Raw genomic sequence first — 17,731 nt, forward strand, 5'->3', positions numbered from 1 at the left:
AATCAGGAACAGGATATGCCTATCAAATTTTATCATTCTAGAACAAACTTCTAAAATACCTAGGACACACTATAATTTTAGGCTCTGTTCTTATTTTTAAGATATCTTTTAAGAAAAAAATCTTTAACATTCATAAAAGAATTCTATATTGTTGTTTTGTTCAAATTGTGTATAATACCAAAATCAATTAAATTTAGCTATTCCTCTCCATTTTGTGGCATCAACCACAGCTGAGTTTCTCCAAGACAAAAACACCAGAAAATGAAAATGACAAAAATAACTGTTTTTGTTTACAAACACACAAAAAACATACAACCGCAAAATTCTTAGACAGAACTAATATTATAAATTTAATTATAAATTATTATAATTCCCAATTATACAATCCTGAGCTTCAAAATTTCACTTAATTATAAAATATCATCAGTATACCTAGAAAGATTATTAAGATATCACATGCAGAGACCCATTTGTTGTCCACAAAGATCTTTTATATTTTCTACAAAGCCAAGTAGAATAGCTAGTAGAAATAAGAAGGTTTTAGGAATTTATTCACCTATCATTTTTAAACATTAATTACAATAAGAACTGATAAAAACAAAACTAAAGTAAACTCCTTGGGAAGTTAAGGCAAATATATTAAATAAGTTTATGTGAAAGTAGAAATAGCGCGTAAATGATATGAGAAGCAAGGGAATAAATACCATGACCCAATTTGAATTATCAAGAGATTTTCCCAGAGAGTTAGCATTAAGCGGGACCTTAAAGTTAAAGACGGAGACAGAGGTCAAGGCAGATCCCATAGGACAAACATGACAAAGATACAGAGACAAAAAGACAAAATCATGTTAAGGAAGGCAAAGAGTAAAAAAAAAGTCTAGCAGAAAAGACTATCAAAATTAAAAGCAAGTATCTTTTTTTTTTTTTTTAAAGTAATCTCTATGTCCAATGTGGGGCTCAAACTCATGACCCTGAAATCAAGAGTCTCATGCTCTAACAACTGATCCAACCAGGCACCCCCAAGCAAATATGTTTTGATCCAGCAAGTGCTCTCTGAGAGCCTTGCATATGCATGTATAAGACTATCCACTGCAGCACTGTCTGGAACAGCAAAAGGTAAGAAACAACCTAGATAACCACTGACAGGGGACTATACATAAATTATGATACAATCATAAAGTATAACATTATGCAGCCATAAAACGAAAGAAAGTTATTTAGATACTAGTACAAATTACCTCAAAGTAGGAAAAAAAGTATGTTACCATTTATGTTAAAATTACACACACACACACACACAAACACACAGAGTATCAACAAAAGGATAAACAAAAATCTAGTAAATATGGCTGCTTCTAGAAAGCAAAATGAAGGGCTAGGAAATAAAGTAAAAGAAAAAACTTTCATTGTATATCCTTTCTTTACCTTTTGAAATTCTCAGCCATTTGTATTTTACCTACTTAAAAAACATAAACTTAGTGGCATCTGGGTGGCTCGGTCGGTTGAGCGTCCACTCTTGATTTCAGCTCAGGTCATGATCTCAGGGTCCTGGGATCAGGCCCCATATAGGGCTCCGAGTGCAGTGTGTAGTCTGCTTGAGATTCTCTCCCTCTCTCTCTGTCCATCCCACTCTGCCCCTCTGCTTGCTAGTACGTGCTCTCTCTCTGAAATAAATAAAATCTTAAAAAAAAAAAAACCATAAACTTTAAGTTACTTTTCTGAAAAGGAAAGGGACAGGAAAAGCAGGGCATACTAGGAAGCCATAAGAAGTGTGGTAAGTAGATATGCAGGTTGGAAAGGCCAAACTTTGGCAAAAGTTTGTACCACTGGGTAACTGGGTTTTGGTTTGAGTGGGGAAAAAGGAATAGTTTTGGTGGTTTTTTCTTTTTTTAAAGATTTATTTATTTATTTATTTGACAGAGAGAGAGAGAGAGAGTGAGAGAGGGAACACAAGCAGGGGGAGTGGGAGAGGGAGAAGCAGGCTTCCCGCAGAGCAGGGAGCCAGATGTGGGTCTCGATCCCAGGACCCTGGGATCATGACCTGAGCCGAAGGCAGACGCTTAACGACTGAGCCACCCAGGCGCCCCAGTTTTGCTGGTTTCTATACGAAAGCTGTTAATTACATTTACTATATATACATATTTTTTTTTTTTGCATTACTTAATGAATGAAAGTTGTTCCTACTTTCCACATGCATGTGTATTTCAGAGTCCTCATATTTCATTCCAAGGGATCAAATTCCCCAGACCTTGTCATAGGTTAATCAAGGAAAATGGGCTTCCTGGGCGCCTGGGTGGCTCAGATGGTTAAGCGTCTGCCTTCGGCTCAGGTCATGATCCCAGGGTCCTGGGATCGAGTCCCGCATCGGGCTCTCTGCTCCTTGGGAGCCTGCTTCTCCCTCTGCCTCTCTCTCTCTCTGTCTCTCATGAATAAATAAATAAAATCTTTAAAAAAAAAAAAAAGAAAAGAAAAGAAAATGGGCTTCCTAACCTCTTTTAAAAATTTATTTTGTCGGGCTCCCTGCTCGGCAGGAAGCCTGCTTCTCCCTCTACCACTACCCCCTGCTTGTGTTCCCTCTCTTGCTGTGTCTCTGTCAAATAAATAAATTTTTTTAAAAAAAAGGGGGGGTGGCGCCTGGGTGGTTTAGTCATTAAGCCTCTGCTTTCGGCTCGGATCATGATCCCAGGATCCTGGGATCGAGCCCCACATCAGGCTCCCTGGTCGGCGGGAAGCCTGCTTCTCCCTCTCCCACTCCCCCCTGCTTGTGTTCCCTCTCTCACTGTGTCTCTCTCTGTCAAATAAATAAAATCTTTAAAATAAATAAATAAATAAATAAAAATTTATTTTGTCATCATAAATATAACAGAAACATAGTTCAAGGCTCACGGCACTTCCACACAGGCAGGCCATGTTACAGGAACTTTACCCTGCATACCTAATAGGAGTAACAGTTATAGGAAGAAAGCCCTACATCTCCCTGCCTCACCCCTGGGTGTTGTGCAGTGACCTTACACTTAAGCTTTATCCCAATCTCAAGATCTAGATCTAATCAAAAGAAAATTATTCGTCGATTACAAGAAAATGGGGACCAAGCTCAATTACTGTGAAACTGAGAAAGCCTTGCTAAGAATACACGGGCATTCTACTCCCATCAGTCACTAAGGAATCTAAGAGTTCATGTGAATTAGGAATCACTCCAGAAACTCCTCAACTTGGTCACCTTCTCCAAGAGTTTTTTCCTTTCATTGCTAAGGATACAGAATGGGCAAAATTAAGCAGCTAAAAATTAAATCATGCTCACAGCTGAGCTATAGAAACTTTATATAAAGGGCAGAGATGTGGGCAGATTTTGAGGAAAGGTAGAATTCTATTGAATAAAAGTTCCATACAGTTTCTAAACTCCGCTTAAGAATAAAGGACCTGAGTCACCATGGGAACCAAGCAGAACAGTATAAAGTGAGTTGGTACGCTTCACTCAGGCATGTGGACAAATGACTGCTGACACATCTATTCTTTACCAATTCCACAAAGACCTGAGTTCTAACTCTGATCCTAACACCTACTAGATGTGTAAGATTGAACAAGTTCTTCCTCCTCTGTCTCAGTTTTGTCTTTTTTAAAATGGAGTTAACACTTCCTACCTTGACGGGAATTTTGTGGTTGTGTTTTTTAATGAAGATCCTATATAAAAGGCTTAAAGTGCTAGACACGTAGCATTCAATAAAAACTAATTTTATATAATAATAAAACACAAAGACTAAGTCCCTATCAAGAGTCTAACTAGGAGACTATATTAGAAATGTTATATTAAGTCCAAACCTGGTTAGTAGTAACTTAGCAGTCATTTCCACCTTTCCTACTTGGAGTCAAGAAACTTTAAAATCCTTGCAAAATTAGTCTCTTCTGAGAGGAAATTTAAATGTCACGATATATAAAAGAAGTTTCCGTCAAAACAAAGACCAGGGCTAACAACAGTCACTCACATCAGATCCTCAAGGCTAGACTTCTCGAGTAAGGCAACAAATGTCAGTTCTTTGAGGTTATTACCTTTTTTTTTAATTATGTTATGTTAATCACCATACGTTACATCATTAGTTTTTGATGCAGTGATCCATGACTCACTGTTTGCATGTAACACCCAGTGCTATCTTTTAAACATTTTTCTATACTACTAACATATCTAAACCACTATGAGGCAATAGAGCAAGATAAACTACTAAGTCTTACTACATACAGCATGCTGGGTGTTTTCGTTTTTGTTTTTTTCAGAAGGAGAGGGATGTACATTAGGTGCCAAACTCCTGACTAGCAAGAGCACAGACCTGCTTCAGAAGGACAAATCAGCAGAAGGTGGCAAAGGCTGTTGTCAAACACCTGCAGGGCCTCAACTCTGCCGTTACCTGCATCCCTACCGAGAGGACTAACCTAGGAGAAGAGGCAGATTCCTCTGACAGCAAGGCTGTTTCCCTCCTCAAGTGAAGCTAGAGAGAGAGCAAGGAAAACACAGTGACTCTACAGCCACATCAGGATGCGGCCCAGCTACCGTTTGCAAACTGATCCCAACAGGCCTGACTTCAGAACCCAGCCCAGAACAGTGAATTTCAGACCACACATTTCTACAGATTACATCTGGATTTTTTTTTTAGTTGAAATAACAAGATGGTGTATGATGGTGTATGATCATCATAAGATTTTGAAAGAATCAATGGAATTTCGTCCAGTATGTGTTCCTAAATTATTTACAAGGGCACGTAAGTTATTTATAAGGGCTTTGTTTTTAGAACAAAATATCCTATCATTTGTTAAAGACATTTTTAATGTCTATGTATTATTTAAACACACACATTTGTCTAGTCAAACGATCCAACTGCTGTTCTTCTCCTTTTAAAAACAAAACAAAAGGGGCACCTGGGTGACTGAGTTGGTTAAGCATCCGACTCTTGATTTCAGCTGAGGTCATGATCTTAGGGTTGTGGGATCGAGCCCCACATCGGGCTGTGCGCCAGGCATGGAGCCTGTTTAAGATTCTCTCTCTGCCCCTCTCCCAAACCCTCCTCCCCCCTCCCCCGCTCTAAAAAAATAAAAATAAAAAAATAAAATAAAACCAGTCTTTAATAAATACCTTACTATTTAGAATAGCACCACTTCATAGGAAACTGTTCCAGGAACAGCATAAAGACTAATATTAATGTTTTAAATATTCTTCATTAAGTAATACTTACCTAAAATTTGGCATAATCTTCCAAACAACATAAAATAAGGACTCTGGGCTAAATGCAGTCTGGCTACCTTGCCATAAAGCACAGAGTGTCTTTCTAAACTCTTCCACCAAAGACCTGGAAAAGAAGAAGGGATAATACCCCTGGCATTAGTGAGAGGCTACTGTTTCAATGCATAATGTCCAATTGTCTACAATTCATAATAAAAAATGTAAACATAAAAAGGGTTTGGTTTCTTCTAAACTAACTCTGACAGTTAAGTAAGAGCATCTCAAAAACCCACATAAATTGCAGTAATTACAGACAAAACTAGTTTTTAACTATATGGTAAACTTTGTGCCAAAGTAATGTCATACTTGTAGAATAAGGCAATAGATAAGTTACAAACCAAATTACTTTAAAATGTACATTTTTAAAAAACTTAAAACAAGTAACAGATTCTCTTTCTCCATTTCCTGCAGTTTTCCTTCTTGCCCCTCACAAGGAACACTTCCCAGACCTCAGTGTGTGACCATCTGCTCATCTCTGCCTCAGACAGTTCATCTGGCCACAAAGCTTCAATACTCAACTCTACACCAGGACTTCCAAATCCAAATCTGAAAGCCAGATTTTCTCACGACCACTTTTAGTCAGGTTTCTCCAGTTTCCAAGATGATTTTCTCCTGGATGTCCTCTTGTCACTTCAAACTCAATGTGCACTAAAGCTGCTCTCTACACTCTCTCTACGATCCTCCAATACCCATTCTTCTCTTCTCTCATAGGAATAGAACTTTCAATTTTTGCTCGGCAAAAGAACTCCTGGACTAAAAAACTTTGAGCGTGTTCAACTTCTGAGAAACTCCCTTGAAGAGAAAGAGCAGTCCTTCTCATTAACCCCTTCCTTCTTCCTTCTAGCTGGAAGGATGAAATGGTGGCACTCCAGCATCACTCTGAGCTATGTGGACGACAGCCCTACACTAGGGTTGGTGGAACAGAAAGCTAGAAGGAGCCTGATGATTGTGGCAAACAGCCCTAGATGGATAATCTCCAGCTTTTACATGAGAAAATAAACAATGGATGTTTAAGTCACTATTAATTTTGTTTTTCTATGTATGTAGCTAGAATGAAACACCTCCAGTAACTAACTAAACTGAAACATCTCCAAACAACTTTAATATCTGTATCTGTCAATACAATACCATACTCACAAATACCTGATTGATATCTCAGCGAATCTCAATAACTTCTTGCTCAACCCCTGTCATCCAGTAGGTCCCTAAGATACAGATCATATTTTTTACTTCCTAGTACCTGAACCCTCCCCCTGTATTTGAGGAATTCCCCACCTTAAGAGTCTTGGTAAGAGACTGCCTCCCACTATGGAAGTTGGAAAGGCCAGATACTTGCTTTCTCAAAACCCCCTTGCAGCCAGGGCTCAGGTACATGGCCTGGGTTCTGCCTATTTGAAGCAGAAGTTAGTGATGCAAACCTGGGGCAGTGCCAAATCCTTTTTGGTGACAAAGAGCATCATCTGGAGTACAGGGGCAGCAATGACAGCAGCATTCACCCAGCACCCACCTCTAACAGTGCTGGTAATAGGAACTTTGGTGTCACACACTGGGCAGTGTGTTGTCATGGGTCAGTGATGTTATGGAAGCAGTGATATCCTTATGGGACAGACTTCCATGGGGTAATTGCAGCAATGGTCCTGGATGTCTAGATTCCAGACCTGATTTTCCACCCATCCAGTAATAGCTTACCAACAGACCTGCATTAAGTTCTTTTTCTGCCTAAAATGGCCAGAGGCAATTTCTGCAGTTTGTAACTAAACCTTAAATGACACTAATGCATCAAGTACTACTAATTCTCCTCTTAACTTTTGTGAAAATGTATTTTTTCTTCCTTATTTCACTGCTATCTCATCCAACCCAACTACTATAAAGTGTGAAGTCTCCTTGAATGCAGACATTTTCCAGTTCATCCTATATGCTGCTACTAAAGCAAACTCTTAAGATATCAATTGTTGTGGTATGATTCCACCCCTACTCCAATGCCTGGCTTTAAAGTTCCCTGGTATTTTGGCTCTAACCATACTGCACACTATTCTAGTATGTTCTATCCTAATCTCCCTCAGTCACTTAGGCAGAACAATGTCAGATTGTAAAATGGCTCTTCAGAATGTGTGGGGATGGGGTGTATGGGAGCAGGGATGGGCTGGCAGAAAGAACATTACATTAACATATATACAAATTAGGGGCACCTGGGTGGCTCAGCTGGTTAAGCATCCGACTTGGTTTCAGCTCAGGTCATGATCTCAGGGTCATGAGACTGAGCCCCTGTTGGGCTCTGTGCTGAGCCTGGAGCTACTTGGGATTCTCTCTTTCCCTCTGCCCTCCCTGCCCCAGCTTATGCATATGTGTGCTCTCTCTCTTTAAAAAAAAAAAATATATATATATATGTGTGTGTGTATATATATATAGGTACATATATATGTATATATATATATACACATATACAAACACACATATATATAAATTTAAATACATACACACACAAATTATAAATCAGAGCCTTATTTCAGTAATCTTAAGATATGAAAAAAACTGTGCCCATTACAATCATAATACAGATCTTCTGAACATCAAATGGAGCACAGCTGCACTGAATTTGCATACATATTGGTTCTCAATAATCATTTGTCAATTTTTCCCTCTCCATATCAACTAAAAATTGGCTGTATTGCCCCATAATTAATTTGATGACTACAAATTAATTTTATTATCCAAAACAGATTTATCTAACAATATAAGAAAAATCAATTCACAAAAACTAATGATATTCATGCTGGTCTACATCTAGAACTGTGTTTCATATACAGATGTCAATTTTAGAGCTCAAATCCACAAAGACTTAATATGTAGAGAGCTAAACTTATTCTATTACGTAAACAGAAATAGAAATAAAAAAATAGAAATAAACAATTATTAAGATCATTAGCTAGACAGTTAAACCCAGGTTTTAGAAGAAGAGTGTTTTAAAATGCATGTGCCTATGAACTCACATAATGCAATGGAAATCACCAGTAAGAGTCCCTTGTTTTGTAGCTCAAAGCCAGAAAGGATATATTCTTAGAACTCACACATTGTTATCCCCTTGGCTCCTGGTGTGGTATGTTCGCCTTCCTGCTGTTTTCCCATTCCTTAACTCCACAGCGGGCAGTTCTTTGAAATAACAGCAAAACTGCTCAATGTTACTATTTTAAAAGGAAGGGAAGAAAATTATTTTAAAAAGAAGAAAGAAAGAAAGAAAGAAAGAAAGGAAGGAAGGAAGGAAGGAAGAAAGGAAGAAAGAAAGGAAGGAAGGAAGAGAGAGAGAAAGAAGAAAAGAAAGAAAAAACAAAAGAATTTACTAGGACTGTAAAGAAAGTTCTATAAAACCTACATGTGAATTTTTTAAATGTGATCTTTCAATTTCTCAAGAAATTGCTTTGAGTTTCCCCATTAAGTTTCCTCATTTACTCTAAGAAAACAGTATTAACAGATGACTTTGTAGAAATGAACAAAGATCTTAAAGCAAAATCTGTTCCAAAAAATTCTGAATTCTGGGGCACCCAACTGACTCAGTTGGAAGAGCATACAACTTAATCTTGAGGTTGTGAGTTCAAGCCCCACATTGGTTGTAGAGACAAATAAATAAAACTTAAAAAAAAATTTTTTTAAATCCTCAATTCCCCTCCCCCAAAGGTTGTCACCATTTTTTTCTTTTTATGATACCTGTTTCCAGGTATTCAATAATTTCCTCAAAGAAAAACAAACCATGAAACCAACCTTATTGTTTAGATATACAGTCAAGAGTAATAAGGAGAATTCAGTAGTGACTTGAATTTCTTATTCGAACAAGACTAGATAAACCAAGAGATAGTACCTTCAAGGAGGGATCAAGTATGACTTCTGCTCCTTATTTGCAAGGTGGCCTTGGGAAGAGAATTAATTCTGGCCTTTGATGCCACATTAAAATCTACAAGTACATGACTTTCAAAATAGTTTCTTCTACATAACTGAGGTCAGCCTTGTTGGGTATTTTATTTTTACTACTTATCTTACATTTTAAAGATCTTCTAAACATCCAATCTTATGACCATATTTAAGACTTAACTAATGATCGGATTAAATTCTCTGAACAAGGTTCTCTGTAGTCCAGGGGTCTGTTGGCAAAATCTGGTCCCAGGTCCCAGCCACTGAGCTCTTACATTTTTAGAGTTGTTTAAAAAGGGTGGAGGTGGAGGGATTGGGGGCGGGGGGAAGATAGGAGACAGACTGTGTGTGGCATGCAGAGACTAAAATACTTACTGTCTGGCCTTTAAATGAAAAAGTTTGCGGACCTCTGCTCTAGTTCATTCAAGAAGCAATAGGAGATAAATAATAACAACTAACAATTATTTACTGCTGGGCACTGTTCTAAACCCTTTATATAAATTATTTAATCTTCCCAACCATCCTATGAGGCACAACTATTATCCCTGATTTTACTGATGAGGAAACTGAGGCACAGGGAACTGACCAGTTAGTGGCAGAGACAGAATGGGAACCCAGAGCCTTTCGTCCTAACCATTTCACTAGAAACTAACAGCAGCATCTTAAGCTCTGACGTTGACAGTACCTGAGTGACTGAAGGATGGCATTCATGAAACATGTGTTCCCCAGATTCCGGAGGCCTGTGGCACAGATGGCAGCAGTGCTTCCCTGCAGAATGGGATGAGCGGCCATCAGTAATACCAAGAGAAGGACATGTCAGACATCAAAGCAAAGACCTATATTTGAAACTCTAGCATCAAGCCAATTTGGAATTGGTCCTTCTTTGTCCAATGAATATTTCAAACTCTCATTCTACTTTCTGTATGTGTCCAGATATTTTTAGAAGCCTGTTTCTGATCCTGGGATTGTCCTACATGGGAGTACCTCATGGAAGCTTATGAGGAAACCAGCATTAATGAAAACCATGGAGTACAAATTTGAAAACCAGGAAGATCCTTAAAAGAAATGAAGTTTAAGACAATGCTTTCATAAGATTTTATTAAAACTACTACAAATTGAAAAGATACAAATATTTACCTGAAATATTCACCCCCAAACCTTTAACTATGCCATGCATAAATGACCAATACATGTATTCCTAGCAATGGGATATCAATCTTTAAAAACTACCTGAATTTCCCTTAAAGACCAAGGCTTGAATTTCTGATTAGCTCTACAAATGCACCATAACATCTGAATACTACACCTGAGAAGAGAATCTACCAATCCAACTCAGAGCATCTCTGCCCATAACTCAGATGGCCAGAGAGCACTTCAGCTCTTTCTTTAACAAAATCCTAACACTTTGGGCGCCTGGGTGGCTCAGTTGGTTAAGCAACTGCCTTCGGCTCAGGTCATGATCCTGGAGTCCCGGGATCGAGTCCCGCATCGGGCTCCCTGCTCGGCAGGGAGTCTGCTTCTCCCTCTGACCCTCCTCCCTCTCATGCTCTCTGTCTCTCATTCTCTCTCTCTCAAATAAATAAATAAAATCTTTAAAAAAAAAAAAAAAATCCTAACACTTTAACTAAGTAAGTGCATGTCTAAACATAACTAGCATGACAGCAGAAAGGCAGATGCAGGGCAAAATTACGAATGTATTTAAAAGTATTTAGTGATCTTTAAATTTTATTAATTTATTAATGGATCATACATCTGGTAACAGATGGTTACCAGAATGAGGAAACACATTCTTTCGTGGTGAAATTGTATTAATGAAGTCCTAAGAAATAAAACTTACCAAAACTTCAGACCCATAGAATTTGCACTTAGAACCTTTAACAGAAAATAGCAAAGATCTTTGGGATCCTTAGAGAGTAGCAAGACACATGAATAGGCTTTAAGAGTGAACACTTGCTAAGGTAGAGGAGTACAGTAGTAATCCTGATGGCAGGAAGGCACTGACAGATGGACAAAAGTGGGTATTTAAGTCACATCAAGAATCATTAGTACAAGTGGCAAACATTTTGTAAAATATACCAAATCCAAGTTTGGTAAGGAGCAACATTAATGAAAAATTTATGAAAGTTTATAAGGAGCAACATTATAAGTTAGAGTTGTAATAAAACAGTGACGAGATCTCAACCAATTCTTACATTTGTATATATTTTAATTACTTACATTTACTTTTAATAACTTGCTGTTTAGTGATGAGTTTTCCAAAAGTTTTCTTTTCCTATGCCTGTCAGCTGTGAAAGCCGAGCTATTAAAACACAAACAGATAGTCAAAAAGACATTAACACAAACATACTAGACAGCAGGTTAAAAAATAAACGTTGCTGTTCTAAGGGTCTGGGGTATAGAGCCCTGCCTGGCTGCTTAGCAAGGCCAGGAAGTGACCTGTTAGGCCCACTGTGGTCCACAAGTATTTGAAGTAAGTGACGAGTTCCACTTTCTTGGCAATCCCCACTACTCCTCTAGCAAGGTGGGCTGCAAGCATCTACCACCAGGCACCTCCCAGAAAAGCTGGCCAGGTAGGTGTAGTCTGTGAGACAATCCCTCTTCACTACCACTATCTGCCTAATCGATTGCGAAGCTTCAAAAATGAGAAGACCCATTCCTCACAACAAAAGGAAAACCCTTGTCTGATATGATTATACTGAGATTTAACATTAATTCTCAAATACTATGCTACTTCTTTCTTAATTTTGATAAAGATTTCCTATTTTGCTCATTTTCATAACAGATTATGATATAACCTGAATTTCTGCAAAATAAATTACAGGCACATAGATATATACAAATTAATTCGATTCAGCTATGCTACAAAGGATATTCTGAAACAAATTCTAATTAGCATGGATATTCTGAATTAAAATTTTTCAAAATTTTTCTTGATGAGAGATATTTTGCTTAAATTTTATCAGAAAATAATACTTTCAAAGGGTTACTTTAAAATTATTATATATCAGGAGACCTAATCTAAAAGAAGCAAAAATTATCTTTTTACTATTAAGACATAAAAAACTACCAAAAACTGTAGTTTCCACTGCAGACTAAAGCCCACATTTGAACAACACAGACTTTTTAAAGTCTGCCAATTCTTTTCCATCGTCTAAAAAGTATGAGGGTAGTCCAAAGTAAATGCATGATTATTTAATTTCCACATGAACTATAGTATCTTTGGAGCATCAGATCTAGTGACAGTTACCTCAAAACTAAAAATATTCTTAGGCAACATGTCCTCAGAACTGTATGTATATCCCTCTCAGAGTATCAGTGAATATAAGGTAAGAAAAGACCAATTCCATATTACAGTGTCAAGTTATTCCTTCATAATTCTGTTAAGTAAAGAGCTTGAATCACAAGCACTATACACATACACACACACACAACTTAGCAACAAGCCTAACAGTTAGCTTTCAGTTTTAACCTATATAAAGAAAGCATTCCGCTTTTTAAAATATAAGTCATTAAATATTATCCTCAGCAATTCTCAAAATGGCAGAATTCACTAGATCCACACTGTCTAATATGGTAGCCACTTACTACATGTGGATATATAAAGTTAAATTAACTAAACTTACATAAAATTAAAAACTCAGTTCCTCGGCCATTGCTAGCCACTTTTCAACTGCTCTGCATAAGACTAGGGGCTACCATATAGGACAGTGCAGATTATACAACACTTTCTTCACTTCAGGAAGTTCTTTTACACAGTGCACTTCTAGAGGATATGCAGAAGAGTCTAAAGTTAAGTAAAACACATATATAATCACAGTTTTGAAACTGTGGTTTCCACTACAGACTAAAGCCCAAATTTGAAGAACAGAAAAATGAACCCAAGTAATGTTTTTCAACACAGGAGGAGGACTGCAAGGCAGACTTTTCAGTGGGACCAAGCGGAAGTATAGACAAGGAACTCTGACATCTTTTACCTGATGAAGTGGTCAATGGAAATAAAAGATCTGATAACTGCATAAATGCATGTACATTCTTGAATACCCTCTTTTCCCTTTGACTTAGTTCTGACACATTTATTTGGGATTGAGATGTAGTCTTTTCTTAGAGAAAACTGTAAGTGGCAGAAAAAATATTCTGGTAGCTACCCACTTCTCTGACAAAAAAATCAAGTCAATTAAGATCTTCACTATGACATCACCACACTAAAGAGTGACATTACATAATTATTGTGGGAATCTCCTACTTGTTAATTATGACAATTTCAGACAAAAATATTTTGGGTCTGTGTATCTGTACCTCTGTCTCTAATCCTAGATAGGGCTCCTGCTGCTCTATTTCAGATTACAAGAAGGGAAGAAGCACTTTGAAAAAGAGAGGAGCCAAAAGATAACAAGCCAAAAAGTACTTTAATGCAAAGTGTTTCAACGAGTGTAGATTTTAAAGAAATCCATCCTTCTTCCCTTATCAGCTTTGTAATCTACTGTCAACAAGACATGCATAAAGACTTTGGTTAACAAAAACTATACAAGTGTTTTATTCAAAGCACTTAGGCTATTTCCTCTCAATATATGATTTAAAAATATTCTATTGCCTTTAAGTTTGCTAAGGGACTCCTCCTTTTGGTATGTTCTCACAATAGTTTTTAAGGTCAACTGTCAAAATAAATTAGATGGCACCTGACGATCAGGGGTGATTTATACAAATTTCACTAGAGTCAGCAGTCATTCCAGGGCCATGCTTCTATCCACTGCATCACTATTTGGATTTCTGTTTATTGCTTCAACTTTGGGTTCAGTGAATTTTATCTGAATAACCTATCTGGCTATAGCAAAAAAATTCTATTCACGTAAGTTGTGAATAGAATTTCTTTCTTTATGATGACAAATTTCTTTATGATGACATAATTTCTTTCTGATGACATAATTACTTTCTGATGACAAAGCATTTCACAATCTATTGTAATTTCAAGTGACACATACAGCCCCTAACAAAAGAGGAAAAGACGAAACTAGGATCTTGTGCTATCCTATAGAAGCAGTGGACAGTAATATAATAAAACCTAATTTCCCTTAAAAATAATGCATAAATTTTAGTGCTTCTGAGACCTCATAAAACATGCCTGACAAGGATTTTCTAAAATCATAAGTATCTCTATAATGATTTTCTATCATTTTATGCCCTTTCCTTACACCTCCAAAATTTCCCTTGCAAATCAACTGACTACAGCTTATAAATTGGTGGGTAATAACTTTAAAAAAAAAAAAAAGGCTCTTGGACTCTTGGCTATGATTTATGATAAATATTAAATGAAATAAATGCTAAGCTATGACCATTAACTATGGGCACAATTTCAGATATCCAAAGTTTACTTTATTAACACATCAATCACACTAAAATCATGACGAAGTTATGGAACTCAATAACAAAACTCCCACTCAAAAATTTGCAAAGACCCCTCAACCCTATTCTATACCCTTCCTTTCCCAAGGCCTATTACTTACTTTTCCAAGTTCTGTAAGTGTTCTCTGACTTTCTGTACCAGTCCCAGCTTGGTGTCATTAACCACAAAATCATCACAGCGATAACTGCAAGAAAAATATTAATCAATGCGTGCAAAGAGCTTGAGGAAACCACATAATGAAATCACTAAAAGGCCTGGCTGCTGCCAAGATGACCACTTGGCTCTGCAGGCAGTTACTGCTGGTGGTAAGTTTAAAGAGGACTTGGAATCCACAATGGAATGTCTTTTAAGAGCCTTTTTAAAAAGCCACGTAGGCAATGAACACTAGCTTCTTTTCACATTTTTACTCAAAAGCTCTTCAATTCCTCCTTCAAAAACAAAATAAGCTGCTACATGTGTTACATTCTTTTTAGTGGTGCACAATACATGGAAAATAAAAAGCACCAAGTCAATTCACATAGCATTAAGCCCAAAGCTGTCAGGTAATGCGTCCCAACTCAAAATAATAAGGAATTTGGGGGGGAGAAGAGATTTATTATTTTTTTATTAACATATAATGTATTATTTGTTTCAGGGGTACAGGTCTGTGATTCCTCAGTCTTACACAATTCACAGCGCTCACCATAGCACATACCCTCCCCAATGTCCATCACCCAGCCACCCCATCCCTCCCACCCCCTACCACTCCAGCAACCCTCAGTTTGTTTCCTGAGATTAAGAGTCTCTTATGGTTTGTCTCCCTCTCTGGTTTCATCTTGTTTCATTTTTCCCTCCCTTCCCCTATGATCCTCTGTCTTGTTTCTCAAATTCCTCATATCAGTGAGATCATATAATTGTCTTTCTGGGAGAAGAAATTTAAATGAAGAGCAGGGAAAAGGTAATTAACCTATAGGGACAGTTAAATTTAAAGAAAAAAAACTAAAAATAAAGCTATACATTTAAAACAATTTAATTAAAATAAATTGAATTCAGATGGTTGAGAAGAATAATCTTCATTCAGAGGTGCTAGAAAACTAAAGTATAAAACAGTGGCTACATCTTTTAGGAAACTGATAATTGCTTTGAAGAAAGATATTTTAAGGTGTTCTTTAAAATTGATATTGTGTGTGTGTGTGTGTGTATTTTAGCAAGTCAATAAGCAAATAAAGGAATTCACACGTAATAAACTTCACCTTCTACATTAGCATTCAATTTTTTCCTGGAATAAGGCCAATTTTAACAAAAACAACTTACAAGCTAGTACCAATATATTCTTTTGAATAGCGGCTTTGTATAAAACCACTTATTATAACTACCAAAGAATAATGACAGTAATGCTGCCACTCAGCAAATAAAACTTTGAATGCAGAGCAATTAGTAAAAATTAGGTCATCTCTAGCAGAATCCAAAAAACATTAGAAGAAAATGGGGGAAAGTAATGGGGGAAAAAAAAAGATTACACAGAGAAGCATGTATCCTAAGGTCTTTTATTTACAGAAGTTAAAATTTCAAGTGAATGCTTTTGAAAACTTTACCTAAAACAGTAATATATATGTAATTAGTTAATGCCCCTCCCCCATTAGCTGAGTACCTATGCTATCAATCAAGAGTCTCTAAAGTATTCTCCAAGTTTCCTGACATTTTCACAAATAGCAAAAGCTACCTTTTACGTCCTGGACTGTTTCTCTATCATCAAAGTACCAGCAATGGCAGGAGAAAATTCTTTATCAGTTTTATGATAAATATGTAAAATATTAAATTAGTGAAAAGGTTTAATTCCTTGCTTCTTCTCAGCATAATGCTAAGAGAGTAAGGTCTACTCTGTAAATTTAGACTTAAGGCACCTGGTTCCTCCAAGAAGCTTAAGCATTCACTGATTATGCTGCTACTCTAATTCCTCCTAACATTTTCATTTTATGTTTGCATATATTTATGCATGTATTACAGATAAAACAAGACTCAGTATTCAAAACAAAAACAAGGCTAAATGCTAGTGTTCATCTGGGGAATGAAGTCTAAGAGCAAATTTATCTCACCTTTCATCTATTTACAGTATGCCATAATCTCTAATTGAAAAGTGAACCCCTGAACCTCCATAAAAAAGTTGTTGCTTTGTTTAAACAAATTGTTTCCAGTTAAATTAAATAACTGTTTTTTTTCTTATTAAAGTAATTCTTTTTGGAGCACCTGGGTGGCTCAGTTGGTTAAGCGTCTGACTCCTGATTTCGGCTTAGGTCACGATCTGAGGGTTGTGAGATCGAGCCCCTCCTCGGGCTCTGAGCTGGGCGTGGAGCCTGCTTGAGGTTCTCTCCCTCTCCCTCTGCCCCGCCCCACTGCTCTCTCTCTCTAAAAAAAAAATTTTTTAAATAAATAAAGTAATTCTTTTTGGTGTGATATGGATTTAGCCTAGGATATAAAACATTTGTTAAAGTAACATTTTTCATATATTGAGTATAGATTTATTTATGGTTTTGCTCCATTCTAAACTAATCTGGCTTGACTGGATCTAGTTGCTTCATCTCTCTGAACTTACATCATTAAAGTAAATAAGTTGCTCTAGACTCTAGAGCTGTGCTAATGTGGCTGATGCCACTTAAGAATTGAATTTTAATTTTTAAAAAATTCTAATTGATACAAAATTTCACTTAACAACTAAAACAGTAAAAAATAAATTTCCACTAAACACAGTTTTATGGTTTTGGCAAAACTATACTTCACTTTTATTATTACATCACCTAAGATGTATTGCAGTGCACATGATGGGTGCATGTGTCATTTCTAGTATTACATAAGCATATCACCAATCTAGTTTATGTCAACAGATGGTTATTTTTCTATGCAACAATGTAGCACTACCATGTGTTTATCTGAATATTTTATGCAGACAGCAGAGTTACAGTGGTAACTATGTAAATAGTAATTGGTAGTTAAGCTGCAACGCTTATTTTAATTATAATGCAAATTATTTTTCTGGCTTAAAAATTAAGAATGAGGGGCACCTGGGTGGCTCAGTCATTAAGCGTCTGCCTTCGGCTCAGGTCATGATCCCAGGGTCCTGGGATCGAGCCCCGCATCGGGCTCCCTGCTCTGCAGGAAGCCTGCTTCTCCCTCTCCCACTT

General features: G+C 37.0%; 1 protein-coding gene and 1 long non-coding RNA gene across 10 annotated transcripts in view; one reads left to right on the forward strand and one right to left on the reverse strand.

Moving 5' to 3' along the window:
• LOC118528654 (uncharacterized) overlaps positions 1-6,294 on the forward strand; it is a 53,186-nt gene extending 46,892 nt beyond the window's left edge. For 3 of the 5 annotated variants that reach the window (XR_013450447.1, XR_013450445.1, XR_004913760.2), the window contains 2 exons: positions 4,273-4,751; positions 5,681-6,294. This is a non-coding gene — a long non-coding RNA (uncharacterized LOC118528654). Of the gene's footprint in view, positions 1-4,269; positions 4,752-5,680 lie in introns of all 5 variants that reach the window. The other 2 variants (XR_004913761.2, XR_013450446.1) reach the window with 2 other exon arrangements.
• The window catches only part of USP3 (ubiquitin specific peptidase 3), a 108,471-nt gene that overhangs the window by 40,984 nt on the left and 49,756 nt on the right, over positions 1-17,731 (reverse strand). For all 5 annotated transcript variants that reach the window (XM_036081139.2, XM_036081140.2, XM_078079243.1 and 2 more), the window contains 5 exons: positions 14,674-14,757; positions 11,390-11,471; positions 9,858-9,940; positions 8,338-8,451; positions 5,223-5,336 (listed from right to left, as the gene is read on the reverse strand). In XM_036081139.2, the coding sequence (XP_035937032.1) occupies positions 5,223-5,336; positions 8,338-8,451; positions 9,858-9,940; positions 11,390-11,471; positions 14,674-14,757 (477 nt within the window). The remainder of the gene's footprint in view (positions 1-5,222; positions 5,337-8,337; positions 8,452-9,857; positions 9,941-11,389; positions 11,472-14,673; positions 14,758-17,731) is intronic.

Source organism: Halichoerus grypus, chromosome 8, assembly GCF_964656455.1.
Source record: "Halichoerus grypus chromosome 8, mHalGry1.hap1.1, whole genome shotgun sequence".
Taxonomy (NCBI): Eukaryota; Metazoa; Chordata; class Mammalia; order Carnivora; family Phocidae; genus Halichoerus; species Halichoerus grypus.